General features: G+C 45.2%; 2 protein-coding genes across 5 annotated transcripts in view; one reads left to right on the top strand and one right to left on the bottom strand.

Annotated features, from left to right (window-relative positions):
* Nucleotides 1–2809, bottom strand: part of RSF1 (remodeling and spacing factor 1) — a 61037-nt gene extending 58228 nt beyond the window's left edge. Inside the window, exon 1 of the mRNA XM_064720351.1 lies at nucleotides 2550–2809. Within this exon, the coding sequence (XP_064576421.1) occupies nucleotides 2550–2751 (202 nt within the window). The 5' untranslated portion in view covers nucleotides 2752–2809. The remainder of the gene's footprint in view (nucleotides 1–2549) is intronic.
* Nucleotides 2810–3015: 206 nt separating this feature from the next.
* AAMDC (adipogenesis associated Mth938 domain containing) lies at nucleotides 3016–16873 on the top strand. 4 transcript variants are annotated; one of them, XR_010441258.1, is made up of 5 exons: nucleotides 3016–3111; nucleotides 6583–6733; nucleotides 11191–11286; nucleotides 12633–14504; nucleotides 16677–16873. XR_010441258.1 is itself a non-coding variant. In XM_064720341.1 (5 exons), the coding sequence occupies exons 3-5, from the start codon at nucleotides 6602–6604 to the stop codon at nucleotides 12771–12773; spliced, it is 369 nt and encodes a 122-aa protein (XP_064576411.1). In that variant the 5' UTR covers nucleotides 3094–3111; nucleotides 4521–4577; nucleotides 6583–6601; the 3' UTR covers nucleotides 12774–16629. The 4 variants fall into 4 exon arrangements, 3 of the variants coding, with proteins under 3 accessions (XP_064576391.1, XP_064576411.1, XP_064576404.1); XM_064720341.1 differs by lacking the exon at nucleotides 16677–16873 and adding an exon at nucleotides 4521–4577 and having other exon boundaries at nucleotides 3094–3111; nucleotides 12633–16629; XM_064720334.1 differs by lacking the exons at nucleotides 3016–3111; nucleotides 16677–16873 and adding exons at nucleotides 3794–3844; nucleotides 4521–4577 and having other exon boundaries at nucleotides 12633–16629.
* Nucleotides 16874–17796: the final 923 nt, after the last annotated feature.

The following is a 17796-nucleotide window of genomic DNA, read 5'->3' as shown; positions in this document are numbered from 1 at the left end:
AATCAAAATCCTTTTGCATTCCAAGGAAAACTACATACAGTTGTAAATTACATATATTCAGCAATAAAAGAACCCCTTCAGTTTTCCATCAGTGTTTAGCAACTTTATGACTTGCATCCTTAAAAACACCACCTTGAGGGCTACCTGAAGCAAAAATCAGTAGAGAAACCTAGTCACTGCAGCTATTTTCCCAAAAATGTAAAACACACCAGCAATAATGTGAACCATAGCCCAAGACCACAGATCAAGTTCAACAAGTTGGTTTTACCAAAGGAAAAGATATCCAAGATACCCACCAACTATCAGACAAAACACCAAGAATTATCCAAGTTTGTTTTTCACATCTCCACTCTTTCTTTTATAGAGATGAGAATTATCTCTACAATTACATCAGCTACACCAGGCATAAGCAAAGAACGCCACTACTTCAGACATGACATTTTCAGAAGCTGCATCTGCTCCCATTTGGGGGGACTGCTCTAAAACAGGGAAAATAACCTGTCCCTTGCCAAACAGGAAGGGCGATACAAAGAAAAGTTTAAACATTTGACAAGTGTCAAATCAACCCATGAAGTAAACTCCATAACAGAAGTAATTTGAAATCTTTTTAGAAAAGAGTCATGCAGGAAACACCACCATGTTGACAACCCCCATCATGCAACTAAAAGTCATCAGAAATTATGGTGTTTGAGGGTTTTTTAATGCATATTATATATGCATAATAAGCATATTTTTAATAATATGCATATTTTTAAAACACAGGCCACTATCTCACCCTTTCAGTTTAATTTATTTTGCAGTTCACACAACTAAATTACTTTTACACATCCACTCCTTGCAACACAGTAAGAACATTAAGTTTTCTTTGCAAACACCACTTTAAAATTACTGTTTTCACTAAAAATTCAAACTTTTAAATGTGTTGGTGGTTTTTATTAATAAGCTTTGCAACAGTTTAACAAAACAACATTTTTTCTAAGCGGTTTCTCAAAAACGATACAGTCCTTTATATAAGGTAAGAGGTACAGGAGTGGTGGGGAATTGAATCAAAACCTAAGTTTTTCCACAAAGCTAACCCTGTTTTAAGAATTTTGTAGATTTCAGCTGTCTCTTTCATATTGACAGACAACACGAGGAGGAAACATATTAATTATACTTCACTCTGTTTCAACCGCGGCTGCTGTGAATTCAAAGGACACCTGCACTTAGCAAAATACAACTTCCTTTATCTGAGGAAAGGCCTACACGCCGATTTAATCACACAACCGCGGTTCCCCGCCGCAGGCAGGGTGGGCTCGGTGGGGAAGGAGGCGAGGGCGGGCGCGTTTTGGGGAGAGCAGGGGCTGCCGGAGCAGGAGCAGCCCCGAGCCGGGCTCCTCCAGCAGCAGGAAGTTTCCAAGGGGCCGCGCCGAGCATGCGCCGTGCGCCGCACGGGCTCCCTATGTGGCAAGAGTGCAGAGGCAACAACCAAACGAATAACAGAGACAAGAGATCAAGAGCAACAAGCTCCCTCCCCTCTGTATTCCTGCGGCCGCCTCCACACAGCCCTCCTTGCCCAGGCTGCTCTCTTGGCCCGGGCCCTCCCGCATCCATCGCGGGCAGCCGGGATTAGAGAGTCTGGCAGCCAAAGCTGCTCCTGGAGAGGGAGGAGAGGAGAGCGAGAGCAGCTCGGAAGCAAACAGCGGAGTGCATAACCTGTGCCTCCAGCTCGCACGTCTCAGGTGGCGGCGGGGGAGCGGCAGCGAGCACACAGCTTGTCCCCCCCGCAACTGGAAGAGGGGATGGGGGAGGAGGAGGGGAGAGAAGAGAGGGATGGAGGTGGCACACAATGGCTGGCTGTGTGTGTGGGGAGGAGACGGCCCACAACAGCAGCCGTGGGGGGGCTCAGGGCTTCTCCGTGACCCCCATTCCTCATCCCAGATACACCGAGGTGAAGGAGGGGGGGAGTCACTGGGGACCGGGACATTCCCATGTGTTTGTACATGTGTGTGCGTGCGTGCCCTTCTTGTTTCGGGGAAGAGGTAAAAAGGGGCAGAGATATTGGGGGGGGGCAGAGGCTGTGAAGCATCCCCCAAGCTGTGGGGAAGGGAGGAGGTGGAAGAGAGACCGGCTACCAGCGCCAAGCTGAACGAAAATAGTTATTTCGTCTTATGCCTGTTTTCTGCAAGGAGTCCCACCCGCACAGAGCTCGGGAACGAACCCAGGGAAACGGGGGGGGGAGGGAGGGACGGAGGGGGGTCACAGGCGGCACTGAGAGGGAGGAGAGGGGAAGGGGAAGTCCCCCACCTCTCTCCCGAGCCCGCCGCGGGGGCAGGCAGCTCTCCCCCAAATATACACACACAGATAGCTGCTCCCCCCAGAAAAAAACAGGGAGAGAGGGCTCCCCTCCCCCCGGGAATCCCAGGCCCCTCCTCTCCCTCGGCTCGCTCCACCCCCGGGGCCGGGAGGAGGCGGGGGGGGGACAGCCCCGGCCCCCCCTCCGCCCCCCGGGCCCCCCGCAGCCGGCCGCCCCGGAGCGGGCCGGCGGGAGATCTATGGGAGTCGCTTACCCTGGTCTCCGGGCTCCTGCGGCGGTTGCAGGACGCGCTCCAGCTCAGGGAAGGGCAGCTCGGGCAGGTCCAGCAGGGCCCCGTAGCGCTCAAGGAAGGAGCAGACAACGGCGAAGTTGGGCCAGGAGCCCGGGCAGCGCGGGCCCGCCGGGGCAGGGGGCGGCGGGGATGGGGCCGGAGGAGCCGCCGCCGCCGCCGCCATCTTGGACCTGGGGATGGAGAAGGAGCTGGGGAGGGGGAGGGAGGAGGGGGCGCTGCCGGGCCGGGCCGCCACTATCCCACAATGCACCGGGGGGACGATGAAGGCAGGGGAGGGCAGGGGGCGGCGGCCAGAGCGGCGCGAGCCGGCTCCCCTCCGCCGCGCGCGGCGAGGGGGAATGAAAACAAGGCGGGGCAGGGGCGGGGGTAGACCCATGGACCGGCCAATCGGAATGTTTGGAGGGCGGGGCCGGCAGGAAACCCTGTCCAATGAGAGCATGGCAGCCTGGAGGCCCCGCCCCCTCCCCGCGGGGCCGGGCGGAGGCGGAGCCTGGCGGGGCCGTGGGGTCGCGCGCGCGGGGCGGTGAGTGCGGGCGCGTGACGGAGCCTCCGTGAGGGGAGCGGGCGGGAGCGCGCGGCCGGCGCCGGGGCTGTCCCCGTCCTGTCCCGGTCGCTGTGCCCCTCACGCTAGGCCGTGCTTCGGGCTGTCCTGAACTGCGCCTTCCCGTCCCAACTCTCGCCCTCCACCCCTCCCGCGGTGCTTCTCAGTGGTCTCTGTCCTTGTCTCCTTGCTTCTCTCCGCTGTATTCACCAAGTGCTGTTCCCCCTCTTCTCTTACTACCAGCTCCCCGTGACCTCCCCGGTTAACTGCCGTCACAAGGCTCCCTAGCGAAAAGGAATTGCCGAATTCCCAAAGTGTGTTTTCCTCCTTCGTGAACTTGATACCTTCCCCCTCCCTACACAGTTGATCTAAACTTCTCCTGTCCTTTCTGTTTGCCTCCCTCCTGTCAGTTTTTAATCCTTACTTTTTTCTGGCTGCTGAATCCCCTGGGATGGGAAGCCGCCCTCCTCCTGACCCTGCTCCCAGGCAGCGCTGGAGAGCCACGTTGCCTTCTCACACCTTACAGGAATTTGTTCTGCCCAAAACTTCACGCACACCCATTTACTCTTCCCCTTGTGTTCTCTTCAGTCTCAGGTTGCCCACTGGATTTTACAAAACTTCCTTTCTTTCTGCAGCATCTTAAAATGTCCTCGGGTGCACTGCTCTCGTTCACGTCTTTGTTCCATTTGTTGCTGGTTACCTCCACAGAAGAAAGGTGCGCTGGCAATCTTAAAGTCCACCAGCTTGCCCAGCTGCACTTCTATTGCTCAGCTTGCTTCCGCTTCCTTCTCAGCTGCTTTTGTCTTCTGCCATCCTTATCCAGCGCTTCATTTCTCTCTTTCAGTATAGCCTCCTGGCATAAATGTGCATTTTGCCTCCTTTTAAGTTCTACTTCCTTTATTTCTGATGTTTTTAAACTCTCATGACTTTGCTTGTAGAGTGCTTAGCCATTTCTGCTCCTCATCTCTTTGTGTTTGGACTACTGCAGTTTGCAGAAATTGCAATTTTAGGTTGTATTTGCAAGTCAGTTAACTCAAGGTCTCTTGATCTTAAGTGTTAATGTATATTTTGATACTTTACATTTCTCACAGTGAATAATTCAAAAAATAATTTGTTTGAGAGCTATTTTCTTGCTTCACAGTGATTGGAGCATGCTCTACATCCAAGGATACCCAAAGTTTCTATCAATGAGTTAATTCTCACTCTAAGCTAGTCTTATTTATTCTAGTGGCCTGAGCTTACTCATAATCTCTGGCAGTATTATGGGAAATGGTTTTAGAGGATAAATTTTTATTTGTGCCTTGTAAGTTGTGTTGCTTCATTTCTGCTATTTACTTGTTTTTATGCTGTTTGGAAAAGATAGCATGGAATCCTTTCTCTCCCATTTGCAGTTTGTGCCTGTTTGATTGCACAGTTCCAGCCTTGTGATACTGTTTGGACTGGGGAAGGTAATACTCCTGATCATCTTGTTGTCCATTCACCTCTGTCTAACCTCCAGGTCTAATTCTACCATTTCATCTGAAAAGTAGCACAGGCAAAAATTATTTTTATTCTTCAGAGCCAGGTTCTGGCTGCTTTATACAGCCTTTACTCTTTCATTTCATTCTGTTGGGACTACTGCTGGTTATTTCTTCAGCTGGAATATCCCTTTGGAAAAATAATCTTACAAATCTTTGCTTGAATCCATTGCATCGTGGATGCGCGATGAGAGAATCTAGACTGAACTAATCCAAGCAAGTTCCAGTTCCCTGTAGGTGCTTGCCTTGCTTCCTGTTTGACAGGGCACATGTGCCACTAACTCCACACAGGAGTGAGAAGGAAAAGAATTGCCCCACCTCTGGCAGACCCAGTCCTGTGCTGAATCCAAAGTAATGCACTTTTTCCTTCATGCAGTGTTTCAAGTGGGATACTGAGAGTCTGGCAATCCAAGGAGAGCACGTCCTATCTGGCAGTGCTGCATCTTCTGTAGCAGGTGCAAGACAGGAAGGGAGGCTTCCGGGAGGACTGGAAGCGTGGCCATCCAAAGATTGATCTTTTGCAAGGGCGGTGCCTTTAATCTGTGCTGCCAGGGTTCATGTAATTAATTTAAACTGTTCAATTCCTGGTGAATGTAAACAATTAAACAATAAAGGGTGAGAATCTGTGTATCTGGAAGGATCTGTCACAGAGATGTTCTGGATTAGGCAGAGGTGGACCTCTCTTTACTGGAGAAACATCAAGTTTTCTTCAAAATGGGGATTTCAGACCATGTGAATTGGAAGGGCAGAAAGGTGACTGTGCCCTGGAGAGGTGTCAGTGGACTGCCATGCTAGTCCAAAGCATTTCCAGGGGATCATCACCCTGTGATTCCTCTCTTTGCATCCAGTGCCAGAATGACCACAGCAATCCGACTGCAGTACCTGAGGGACTCTGAGGAGGGGAAGGTTTCTGTGGGGAGCTGACAGGGAGTTTGTGAGGCAGGGTCCCTGCCCTGCTGGTGCCCAGCAGTGGCTGTGGAAGCAGATCCCAACGTCGCTGCAGGGCTCACCAAAAAGCAGCTGGGATACAGGGGCACTGATAAGGCTCTGGCAAGTTCCAGGCAACAGACATCAAAGGAAGATGTGTACCAGTGGTTGGCTGCTAAAGGAAAAAGGAAGAAAATCAGCAGAGACTTAGAAAACATGACTGAAGGGATGTTTATTTAATCTAAATGAAATAAAAGAAAAATACTGTGTGAAATCATCAAGAAAACAAACAAACAAACAAAAGAGGTGAAAAAGACAAAGATTAAGCTGTTCTACTTGTCCCCAATAGAAAGGATTAGAAATAATGGATTTAAGTTGAAACAATGAAGATGGAAGGCAAACAATTAGACAAGTTTTTATTTGGATGTATAATCCTGGGAGACTTGGTCCCTGTCAGCAGTGTCTGGGGAAAGGCTCGACCCCTTTACACCCCTGAAAGTCTTGTTTTCTGTAGCAGTGTGACAGTGACACTCTTTGGTTCAAGGCTTTACTGTTGGGTTTGGGTTGGTTTGGCATTTCCTTTTAACCTCATTTACCACTGTAATGGTAAAAGAAGAAAGTGGCCAATGAAATAGTGCAGATTTATGATATTTTAGGAAATTATTATCATCCTTATTGTTCATTTTGGGGAGAAGATTAAAACCCAGATGTGGGAGGATATTCTGGGACCTGATCCCTGTTGATAGTTTTAAAAGTCGAACATCCAATACTCAAAGAGATTTAGCACACAAAATGATTTGCCCAAAATGCTGCACAAAATCCCCAAGAGGACTGGTAATTCAACAGATCTGCTGATCCTCAGTTCAAGTCTGTTGTCACAAAACCACGTGGATAAAGTCTGTAACAGCATTTCCTTCCTCGCTCCTTGGGGCAAGGACAGAATTTTCCGTTTTTATTAACGTGCTGCATATGTTGGCCTGATGTTAAGTATTAAATATCCTTTTTCCAGACTTCAGTTCCACTTTGTGATGTCTTCCCCTGAAATTGCTTCCCTTTCGTGGGGTCAGATGAAGGTGAAGGGCTGCTCTACCACGTATAAGGACTGCAAAGTATGGCCGGGAGGAAGCCGGACATGGGATTGGCGAGAAACCGGGACTAATGTAAGTTTGCTGGTTAGTACCTTGCATTTAAAACAGGACTCTCAGAATGGTCCAGAGAACAGTGTTAAAGCTCCAGACAGAAATTCAGTGAGCTGCCTTTTTCTTTCATTAACCATTAGATTTTCCTGGTAAGAACTGAGTATATGTTTTGGATGTGACTTTGTGGAGGCGTCAGAGGGCTGCAGCCCCACTGTGTCCTACACACAACAGGATATAGCAATTGTTGCCCTAAGTTCTGACAGCCACCCTCACCAGGCAGCTCTCACACACCTTAGAGCTCTCAAACAATATTCCTCATCTGTTTAAGAGTGAAATTGTCATAAGATGCCAGTAACAACCTCTCTTCAGACTGTCTAAACAGAAGTTATCTTGAGTGAGATAAGAAAAGAAATTATGAAAAGTAAAAAAAAAAAATAGTAACTAACCTTGCGTGTTTGGAAGACAGCATTGCATGTGGTTTAGTTTTTATCCTTTTCCTTGGGGTCCCTTGTATATATTTGAGAGGAGAAATATGCAGATAGATTGTGTCATGCACTATTTTCTCTGTGAAAAGCTCATGGTCTGGCTAATCACACAGTGACTTCTCTTGGTAGCCATATGCTAAGTGCTTGCCCTTAAAGTTAATCTGTAAATGCAATCAGAATTGGAAGGAAGTACATGGAGCAGTATTGATGTTTCCGATTTAGAAGCAGTATAGCAAATATTGCAATAGAAACTTGATGTTGATAATTCTCCCCATATTAGGACTTGCACTGGGATAGATGGTTGGCTAGGAAAAATGAAGTTCCACACTTTCAAAGCAAAAGTTAAAGCACAAAACAACAGTGTAGTGACCAGGCCCAGCACCTGCAGCTGGGATGTATATCCGTGCAGAGGATGCAGCTCTCTTGGATTCATTTTGACACAACTGAAAAAGCATTTGGGTTTGCAACTTCATCTGTAATCTTTGGGAGAATAGAACTTTTTTAACCTGTCAGAGTTCAGTTTATGCAGAATATATAACACCAAGAGAAAGGTGCTGCTGTCTTGCAAAGATATCTGCACCTTGCAGTGAAAAAGGTAGCTGTGTATGTAACTTTTTAAAATGTATTTCATTTATGGCCTGGTTATTAAAAAATAAGTTTTCACTGGCTGTTCAAAGGGCTGGGTTTTGTGGGAGAGTTGCTGTCTGCTTGTTTGACAGTATCATTTTTCTGCTTTATATGCACATGGCTGGAGAAGCAGAACAGGTAACAACAGCCAAAAAGTTCCCAAACAGTTCTTATCCCAATCACATTTTTATATTTATTCCAATCACTGGAAAACTTTGGTTTCAAATTATAGGCACTTACTAACATTTAAAAGGCTGTGCTTTCTTTTGAAAGTTTCTAACAAGGAATATCTTCTTGTCACAAGTAAAACATTTAAATCCACAAGTTTTTAGAGGACTTGAAAATTTAACAATGTTAAATTAAAATTGGAGGAGAAAAAGAATAGTTGGGTTCTCTGGAGAAGTAGGTTTTCTGGCATCCTTTTTATTTAATCAGGAAGTAAAAAGTACATATCTAAAGTAAGATCTTATGTAAATCACTTGTAAAGCTCCTGCTTTAGGTCAGTTCTATCCTTGCAGCTGAGGAGTGAAGTGATTTTCTTTTAAAAGAAATAGCAAAAAACAAATATTAAGAATAGAACTAAGCTTTTTCTAGACTGCATCTCCAATGTTGAGAAGAACTGTCAAAAATTTAATTTTGTCAGCACTGGAAACTGTGAGATTCATCAGCTGCATTTTCTGCCCAGTTTTTTAAAGATGGAGTTGTTTGCCTACTTTCCTTAAGCATGTTTTTCCTGGAGGTAGCTGGAACTGAAGTGTGGAAAACAAGCAGTGCTGGTCATGTCCTGCACTCTAGTTGGAAATAAATTGCTTCCTTTCCTCCTCTGCTGTCACACTGCTGTCTAGTGAAGCATTTTTTCATCAGGAAAATTGTATGACTGGCCCTGCAAGGTTCTGTAACTGAGCACTCACAGTTATTGTGGCCTTAACCCTTGGGGATGAATGGCACCCTCTCTCCCTGGCTGGCTGCATTTCAGTGCCATCTGCCAATGGCAGGAGAAAAGACGTAGGTATTGCTGAAATGAAGGCCACAGAACAGAGCAGGCAAGAAAATCTGCTGTCAAATCAACAATGATACAGTTATTTCATCATGTTACATGTTTCCTGTAGCAACAGTAGTTTTTTACTAGCATCAAAGTGTCCTGTGTAACCAAAGAAAATCCTTTTGTTCCGTGGCTTTAATGTCTCAGGAGAGCTTCTCACGTGACAGCAAACCTTCTCCAGAATTCTAATTATTGTAATTGCAGTAAAACAAACCAATTCTTCTCGTTTAAGTTTTGAGTCTACTTAAAAAACCCCAAAGGAAAAGCATTGCCTGTTCTGTCATAAACAAGCACTTAGAGTGATGTGGTCTGAGAAGGCTCTGCCTGTGCAAGTGAGTTCTGCATTCCAGGTGTGGGTATGGAATGTAAATGGACTAAGGGGAACACAGCCCATGGTCCTGGTGGCCCAGAGGGCCAGACATGTCCTGGAGTGTGTCACACACAGCACAGCTGAGGGAGCTGCTTGTCCCACTCTGCTCTGCACTGGAGCAGCCCCACCTCGAGTTCTGTGTGCAGTTTTGGGCACCTCCTCAGCCCAAGGAGGACACCAGACTGTTAGACTGTGTTCCAAGGAGGGTGATGAAGGTGCTGAAAGGCCTTGAGGGCAAGGCTTATGAGGAGCAGCTGAGGGCATTTGGCTTGTTCATCTTGGAGAAGAGGAGGCTGAGGGGTGACCTCATCACACTGTACACTTTCCAGAGGCAGGGCAGTGCAGGCAAGGTGCTGATCTCTCTGGTGACCAGCAGTAGGAGCCATGGAAATGGAGTCAAGCTGAGGGGACGTTCAGATGGGGTGTCAGGAGAAAGCTTTCCACCCAGAGGATGCTTGGGCTCTGGAACAGGCTCTACAGGGACGTGGTTACAGAGCAAGCTTGTCAGAGTTCCAGAAGCATCTGGATGGTGCTCTTAAATCGTGGCTTAGCTTAAGATAGTCCTGTGAATGATTCTCATGGATCCCTTCCAACTTGAGGTGTTCTAGGATTCTGTGAACTTGGAGAACCATAAAGGTGAATCATCTCTGTTACTGAAATTTCAGACATCAGCCATGCTAAAGACTTTCCTGTGGAATAAGTTTATTTTATGCTTTGGAAGTGGCACTCTACAGTGCAAGGCTTTTTTCACCTGCAGCCTTAGGAGCTCATGTGATTGTTTCAGCTTGGAAAGTCTTACTTGCCCCATTCTCCATGAGTCCACCGTGGCATTACCTACTTCAAGTGAGAAACTCAGACCTCTCAAAAACTTCTGAACTTCAGAATTCTACTTAATATAAAAAGGGGGGTTATTATTTAAAACATAATTAATATTTTTAACATTTATAATAATATTATAATAAAATATTCTTGCATATTACTATATAAAATATTAATTATAACATTTTATATAGTTGTATGTAATTCTAGTAAAATAATATATGTTATTATATAAAATAATAAATAGTAATATTATTTCTTATAATAATATTTAAATATTTCTTTAAAACATAAATAATATTTATGTTTTAAAAATACACACCAAAGAGGGGCCAAATTATAGCCACAGGATGTCCAGTATCTTACTCTTGACCACATGGAGACAGATAGAAACTGAATCCAGGAGGAGAACTAGGGTAACATAATAATGTTTTATATTAACATTATAGGTGTGTTTATGCATTCATATGTTTAAAGCATAATAGCAGTAAGTGGGTGTACTTTCTAAAACATCTGTTAATGTGCTGTGTAAGTTCCTTTTTTCTCTGAGGCGTTTGGATTCAAATATTCTTTTCTCAAAATAAAGAATGTTGCAGAAATCCAAGCTGTTAACTGAAATTAAGTTACCCAGTAAATTTCAGTCCTCTTCAGTGAGATTTGTAAAGTAAACAAGAAAATTACTTAATAATTTTAATTATCTGAGGAGTTCTTTGTATTTAAAGTGAGGAAACTTTGGCGTGCAACCATCTTTCTTTCAAGTAGATTTTGTTATTTTGAAATCAAACAACAGTATTGTTGCAATTTATTGATTTCACCTTAACTGTTAATATTTATAAAATGCCAGAAGTTAAGACATAGAAGTTTAAGAAATTTGTAATGCATCTTTTTAATTTTAATTATTTAATAAGGAATTATAATCCTGCCATCAATCAAATAATTATCATCCTCCATCTGCATATTAAATACCTTTTTCAGTTCCTAATGTTATCTACTGTGTGTCTGTACAGGAGATGCTTGTGTTACATTCTGGTTCTGTTAATTTACCCTGCTGCTCTGTGCTCAGGACACACAGACACAGCTTTCCTGCCTGATGCTGTCAGTACACAGACTGTTATTTTCCTTCCCTGACACTTAGCATTCTCCAGGAGTGCAGCCAGCTGACCTTGAAGAAGTCGTCAAGAAGGGAGTTAAAACTGTGGTGATTGGTCGTGGCATGAGTGAGGCTTTGCAGGTAGGTTTTTGTGCTGTGACAAGCATAAAAAGAACTGTTTGTTTTCCCTCTCCCTCTGATTAGGAGGAAAAAAATTAAATCGATGATGCTTCACTGAGGGAAAAAGATTGAGGTTCAGTGTGAATGAGCTCCTGTGAGGGGTCCCTCAGGTCCTGAAAGAAACATCATTTGAGCTCCTCTGTATTAGTGTCCATGCCAAGCAGTAAACAGGTTTATGTTCTGCTACAGGAGCAAATGAAACAAGAAGAATTTTTCAGAATGTCATTAGTCCCCTCCTCTTGCAATAGGTTATAACTGGCTCTCTAGCCTGCTGTAAATACTTGGAATACTTGGAAATTAGGCATTCTTGTCACAATTGTTGGCAGGGTGTCATTTCAGCAGATAAACTAGCTACAGAAAGCTCAGATCAGAAGTGCTGAGCTTTACTTGGTGAGAAGCAAGTCTTTAGCTTTCTGGTGGGATGAATAACACCTTCTTTAGATTAAATTCCTTTAGCTCCAGTTCTATTTATTTTTGTAAGAGAGGACCACATTTTAAAGTGTGCTAAGGAGGTAGGGGAGCTATGTGTATAAAAGCAGCTTTATTGAAGAGAAAAAAAATTAAATCAATCTTAGACCTATCTGAGCATTGTCATTTTGGATACTGGCAGTGACTTAAGTCATGTTTAACAAATGGCATCATGTTGCAGTGTGCTTTAAACTTCCAGGTCACCTCCCAGGTGTGGCAATATCTCTCTTCCCCTTCCCCCCTCGCCCCCTTGCTGAGTGAGTCCTGTCAATCAGGCTTAACATTCCAGCAAGGCCATGTGGTTGGTGAAGTTCAAAGCATGCCCCTCAGGCCTGGGGGTCATTGGCCTGTCTAGGTGTCCCTCGTCCCTTGAGACCCCGCCCCCCTCACCTGGTTGGTGGCTCACCTGTCCCCTCCCCTCCCCTCCCCCTGAGCTTAAAAGGTGAGTCCGGCCATGCGGTCAGGTATTCTGTTGGAGCTCTTCCCAAGATTCAGACATCTGTAACCATGGAATAAACCACTGGATATTAAACCCTCCAGCAGAATCCCTCCTTTGTCCTCACCTTCGCCTGAAGCTTTCCTCCTGAGGTAAACGGAGTCCCTAACAAGCCTGGACTTGCTTAGGGCCCAGCTGCAACCACCAGCAAGCTAAAGGTGTCTCTAGGGTGATACACCACAGATGCCGCCTTCGGCCTAGCAGCGAGGGTCAGACTGGCCCAGGCACAATCTAACTGGTAATATTGGGATTCATATTCCAATAGTATCAGTGTCTGTTTTTTTTACAGTTTAAGGGGAAAATAATCTGATTCTTGCTTTTGTGATTTCTTTTCTCCTCCGAGGTTCCAGCATCCACTGTGGACTATCTGAAGAAGAACGGGATTGAGGTGCGGGTGCTGCAAACGGAGAAGGCAGTGGCGGAGTACAATGCCCTGGCAGCTCAGGGTGTCAGAGTGGGCGGGGTCTTCCATTCCACCTGCTGAAGCGCCGCCCATTCCGCCTGCCCGGCCCGCGGCCAAATCACGGACACGCCTCTGCTGGATCAAATTGCACTCAGCGGAGGGTGAACTTGCGTGCCAAGGCATTTGTGCGCTGACCATCGAAAATGCAAAGACAGTTTATTAGCTCAGGATTTAAACAAATCGAGGGCTCGCAAAAGGCGGGGCTGTTAATGTAATTAAATCGTTTAATTACAGAATAATTTCCATGTATTGTTGAGATTGACCTAATTTTCCTCTGAAGGCCATCCATAGTCTTGTTACTTAACATTTCACCTGTTCACTAAATCAGGAAATTATATTTTGAATACTTTTATTACATTACTGGCTACTGGAATGCAGCCATAAAATAGCTGATGAGCACAATCAAATGGTAGATGTGAAGTGGTGGTAAAGAAGCACTTTACCAGCACTGGATAAATAAGTTAAAAATAAAATAAATTAAAAAGCAAACCCATAACATAGAACTTTACCTCCTGCAGGTGACCTCAGTCAGGGTATTTGCCAATTTATGAACATCACATAATAGAGCACTTTTAAATTTTTCATTGAGCCTGAAAAAGGGGGAAAAATGTCAGCAGGGTATAAGCATAAAACCTGGGCCTTAAAGAATTTTCTTATTAACTGCCAGTTTTGAGGATTGAGCTGTCTAATACATATCTATTCAGAAGTTCTTACGCGCTTAAAATAATCAGAAACATGAGTTACAAAGCTAGAGTTTGCAGCATAAAACATTGATATGTAGGAAATCAGTCTGAATTGCTGCTAGCAAGGTACTGCTGGCAAGCTGGGGATGCATGTGAGACTTGTTACTGGTCATTATCTGATGATTTAAATGTTGTGCCAACAAGCATTATTACACTGAAGATTCAAACAGTTCTCTTGGTTGCTGTTCGTGGTGGGCTTCTATCAATAGATAGAAGTCACAAGTTCTACTTACTGTAGATTTTTTTCCCCACCAGGCTCACCATTTCTTGTTCTGTGCATATTAATTCTGTGTGTATTAATGAAAGTACCAAGACGAAGCTGTAAAAGCCCTGAGGCACTTGGAGCTACCCAAGCAGTAGTAGACAGGCTTAGATTGATAGGAGAGCACAATAACTTTCCCAAGGCACACAAAATACTTTGTTCTTTTTCTGCTATTTGCTCTAGTAATCATTTAGAACCTTTTATCTGATAAAATACAGAGTGATGTAAAAGCAAAGGGAAAGTGAAAGTTTTATCTTGCAGTCTCCTAATGACAGCAATGTTTTCTGTTAGTGTAGCTACATTTGAGGCAAAATCTTACATAACCCAGCAGGAACTGCCTTTCCAGCTGCATCTGTGTTGTCTGACACAGCAGCTGGTATAGTGCTCATTGTAGCTGCTGTGACATTTTTCTGCACAACTTGCCTGGTGTGAAGGAGGAGGTGAACTACTGACCCAGAAGACTGTGGTCACCCCGAGGGAATGCCAGCAGAATGAGGTCCTACCAGCCCACAGAGTGTGGAGACTTTTTGCACTAAATGTTATCTGATAGTGAAGGTGGTTTGACTTTCTTGATCATGGTCATGTATTTGTTTTATTTTAGGACCTTCTGGGCCTTAAGGCAGCCTCAAATGGGAAGAGGCTTGGTAATGCTTTGGCTGAGAAAACACTGCAGTACTTAAAAAAATGGAACCATGCGCATTACACCGTTAGGAGAAGTCGAGCAAACACCTTATCTTTCTCTTCCAGGTCTGTTTTTTACTTTTTTTTTTGTAACATATTTTCATGTTAATGTGGCACATTATTGGTGATACCACATTCACCAAAACTGCTTAGCTGAGGTCCTGCATTTGAGACAAATATTGTGGGCTCCTCACCCTGCTGCTGCCACACTATCTGTCCTCCCAAAAGGCACATAGGGAGCAGAGCTTGTTTTGCATTGCCAGCTGACTGAGGTGTACCCTACCCAGCTTTGTGCTGCAGCCTCTTAATTCTTCCCTTCATTTGGCAACTGGTAGGATGCAGAAGATTCCACTTCCAAAACAGGGAGCTGCAGTGTGCAGAGAAATGGATTTATTTTTTTAAAGGTAAACTGCTAAGTTTCCCCACCACCAGTACAAAATTTTGGTGTCAACAAGGAGATAATTTGCTGCAAGTTTTTCCATCCATGTCTTCTCTTGCTGCTCCCGTCACAGCTTCCTGAGTCAGCACTGTCAGTTCCCACAATAGCATCTGTTCCACTTGGGCTGCTCCAGTCACTGAAAGCCCGATTTCCTTCTTGGTGCCTGAAATTGCTTTGCTAGATGGTGGAAGCAGCTGGGATTGATTCATCAAAAAATTCCAGCAGAGCTCAAACTGGTATCTTTGTTAAATTGCTGCTTTCAGCAAGAGCCATAAATAATTTGTTAAAATTGCGGGCTCATAGCCCAAATCATGGGAATGCACTTTTGTAGGGCAGGATTTCTCACATCCACCACTGCTCTGCCTCCCACCAGGAAAACGATCTCCCAGTAGGCAGTGAACTCCCACCCTGCCGCTGAAATGAAAGCCGAGCTGCGGCTGGGCTGGGAGCCAGGAAGATTCCACCCCAGCTGCTCTGCCGCCGATCGGGTCAGTCCCAGCCTTTATCTTTGTGAAGCAGCATGTGTGAGCTGGCAGCCCGCAGGAACAGGCCTTAAAAGGCTCACAGACACCAAATGCAACACGAGCGGCATTTTTAAGGGACATTGGGCAGCATTAGTGCAAAGCCTGGCATCTGCAAGCCTTAAAACTTTATATTTTGAGGTCCCGCTGATGCTGCATTAGCAAACTGTAAAGTAAAAAGACAGCCTTTTCTGCATTCCCACTGCCTGATACTAAGAATAAAACGGAAGATGCCAGTGAAATAAGATTAAAAAAGTGATTCTAACTTAGACAAGGCAGGATTTCAGAGGAAATAATCTCTATGACCTTGATCCCAAGATGATGACCAGTACAGCATGGTGGAGAGTGCAAGCTCCTCATGGTGATGAGGAGCAGCCTGAGGGAGCTGGGGGTGTTCAGCCTGAAGAAAAGGATGCTCAGGAGGGACCTTATTGCTCTCTACAACTGCCTGAGAGGAGAGTGTTGTCAGTGGAGTGTCACTAAGAAGTGACAGGACAAGAAACAGCCTTAAGTTGCACCAGAGGAGATTTAAATTGGATATTAGGAAAAAATATCTTTCCCAAAAGCGTTGCCAGGCTTTGGAGCACACTACCCAGGCAAGTGGAAGTCATCATCCCTGGCAGTGTTCAAAAGGTGTGTGGATGTGGCACCTGGGGCCATGGCTTAGTGTGGGTGTGGTAGTGCTAGGTTTATGGTTGGACTCCATGGTCTTAGAGGTTTTTTCCAATCTACATGATTCAGTGATGTCATGCAGTCGTGATTTAGATGTTCATTCATCTTCCCAAGAACTTGCTTTGTACTTTTTGCAGTGAGTGTCCCTGCCCATTTACATTTCTTGGTCCTTTCTAAAATAAGATAGGTGAAAGCCACACCAGGTCTGAGTTAATATCTCATAAGCTTCAACTTTGCTCCCAATACACTTATGCATTGTTTTTTGAGCTCTTGACTCAGTAATTAAATTATTTACTTCCAAATTTGTGTCATGAATTTCACTGGACTTCAGCAATGTGGATATGAATCTCCCACTGAAAGCATTCAAAGCTGGGTTTCCCACGTACACAGATGCCTTATTTAAATTAAATCCAGAAAGTTAATGGTAAACAGGACAACACATTTTCAAACCACTAACTTACTTCTCTTTCATGTGAGGTCAGCATTCTCCTTGCTCTGCCAGATTCTTTTCCCTCTTGCTTCCATCTAACTAGCAGGTACAACGCAGAGGTGAGGGGTGTTTGAACATCGTTGTTTCTTAGCAAATTATTTGCCCTTCCTTTGTAGATTGCTTAATCTCCCTGTGGCTGCAGCTGTACTGGCACACTGTTCCTACACTTGGAATCACCTGAGAGAACAGAACTCCCCATACTTGGGTGACTGTCATCTGAAGCCCTGTTCCCCCTTCAACAGGGATGAAAGATGCAAATTATCTTTGTGCATGACTAGAGCCCTTTGTTTTTCTTTTCATTCTGAGATCAATCATCTTACAGGCTATTGCAGTGCAGAAGCCCAACAATTATCCAAAATTAAAGGACAATGGGTGAATGGCATGAGTGCCTCTGAGACAACACAGAGCATGAACTCTGGTATTTTTGAGAGCAGAAAAACCTTAATGTCTCAAACCTGGGGATGGGAACAAAAAGTCAACATCTGGATCTCAGCAACTACAATAACCCTTGCTTTTAATGCAGATTTCTTTTCCAATTCCCCATATGTTGGACCATGGTGCAAAATGGGCAGTCCCATACACATACACAGGCTGGGTGGAGAATGGATTGAGAGGTGTTGGTGGGTGAGCAGCTCAGCATGACTCAACAATGTGCCCTGGCAGCTCAAAGGACTCATCTGCCTTTCTGGGCTGCATGTGGGCAGCAGGCCAAGGGAGGGGATTCTCTCCCTCTGCTCCACCCTGGTGAGACCCCACCTGTAGTGCTGCATCCAGCTCTGGGGCCCCCAACACAAGGATATTGGCATGTGGAGTAAGTCCAGAGGAGACCATGAAAATGCTGAAAGGGCTGGAGCACCTCTGCTGTGGAAACAGGCTGAGAGACTTGGGGTTGTTCACCCTGGAGAAGAGACAGCTCTGGGGAAACCTGAAACTCCTTCCAGTACCTGAAGGGGCTACAAGAGTGCCAGAGAGGGACTTTTGACAAGGGCATGAAGCGACAGGACAAAGCAGGGGGGGCTTTAACCTTAAAGAGGGAAGGCTTAGACTGGATGTGAATTAGTCATCTGCTTGCACAGGTGAAACTGAAGGAGAAAAGGAAAAACTGTGATTTCTTCCATGATCCAAACCAAGAATTGGAGAAAAACCTACAGAAGAGAAGCCAACTGCAGAATGCTCTCATTAGCAGACTGGAAACGTTCATAGCAGCCTTACATTTTCAGCTTGTTTTAGGCATCT

Source organism: Zonotrichia leucophrys, chromosome 1 (assembly GCF_028769735.1).
Source record: "Zonotrichia leucophrys gambelii isolate GWCS_2022_RI chromosome 1, RI_Zleu_2.0, whole genome shotgun sequence".
NCBI classification, from domain to species: Eukaryota; Metazoa; Chordata; class Aves; order Passeriformes; family Passerellidae; genus Zonotrichia; species Zonotrichia leucophrys.
This window is presented reverse-complemented; position numbering and strand designations above follow the sequence as displayed.

Excerpts from the sequence above, each read along its gene's own strand:
- AAMDC (XM_064720321.1), top strand. The coding sequence starts at position 3,026 with ATGGCAGCCTGGAGGCCCCGCCCCCTCCCCGCGGGGCCGGGCGGAGGC. Across the intron at positions 6,734-11,190 it reads GGCGAGAAACCGGGACTAAT|CATTCTCCAGGAGTGCAGCC; the intron begins GTAAGTTTGCTG and ends CCTGACACTTAG. Across the intron at positions 11,287-12,632 it reads GCATGAGTGAGGCTTTGCAG|GTTCCAGCATCCACTGTGGA; the intron begins GTAGGTTTTTGT and ends TTCTCCTCCGAG.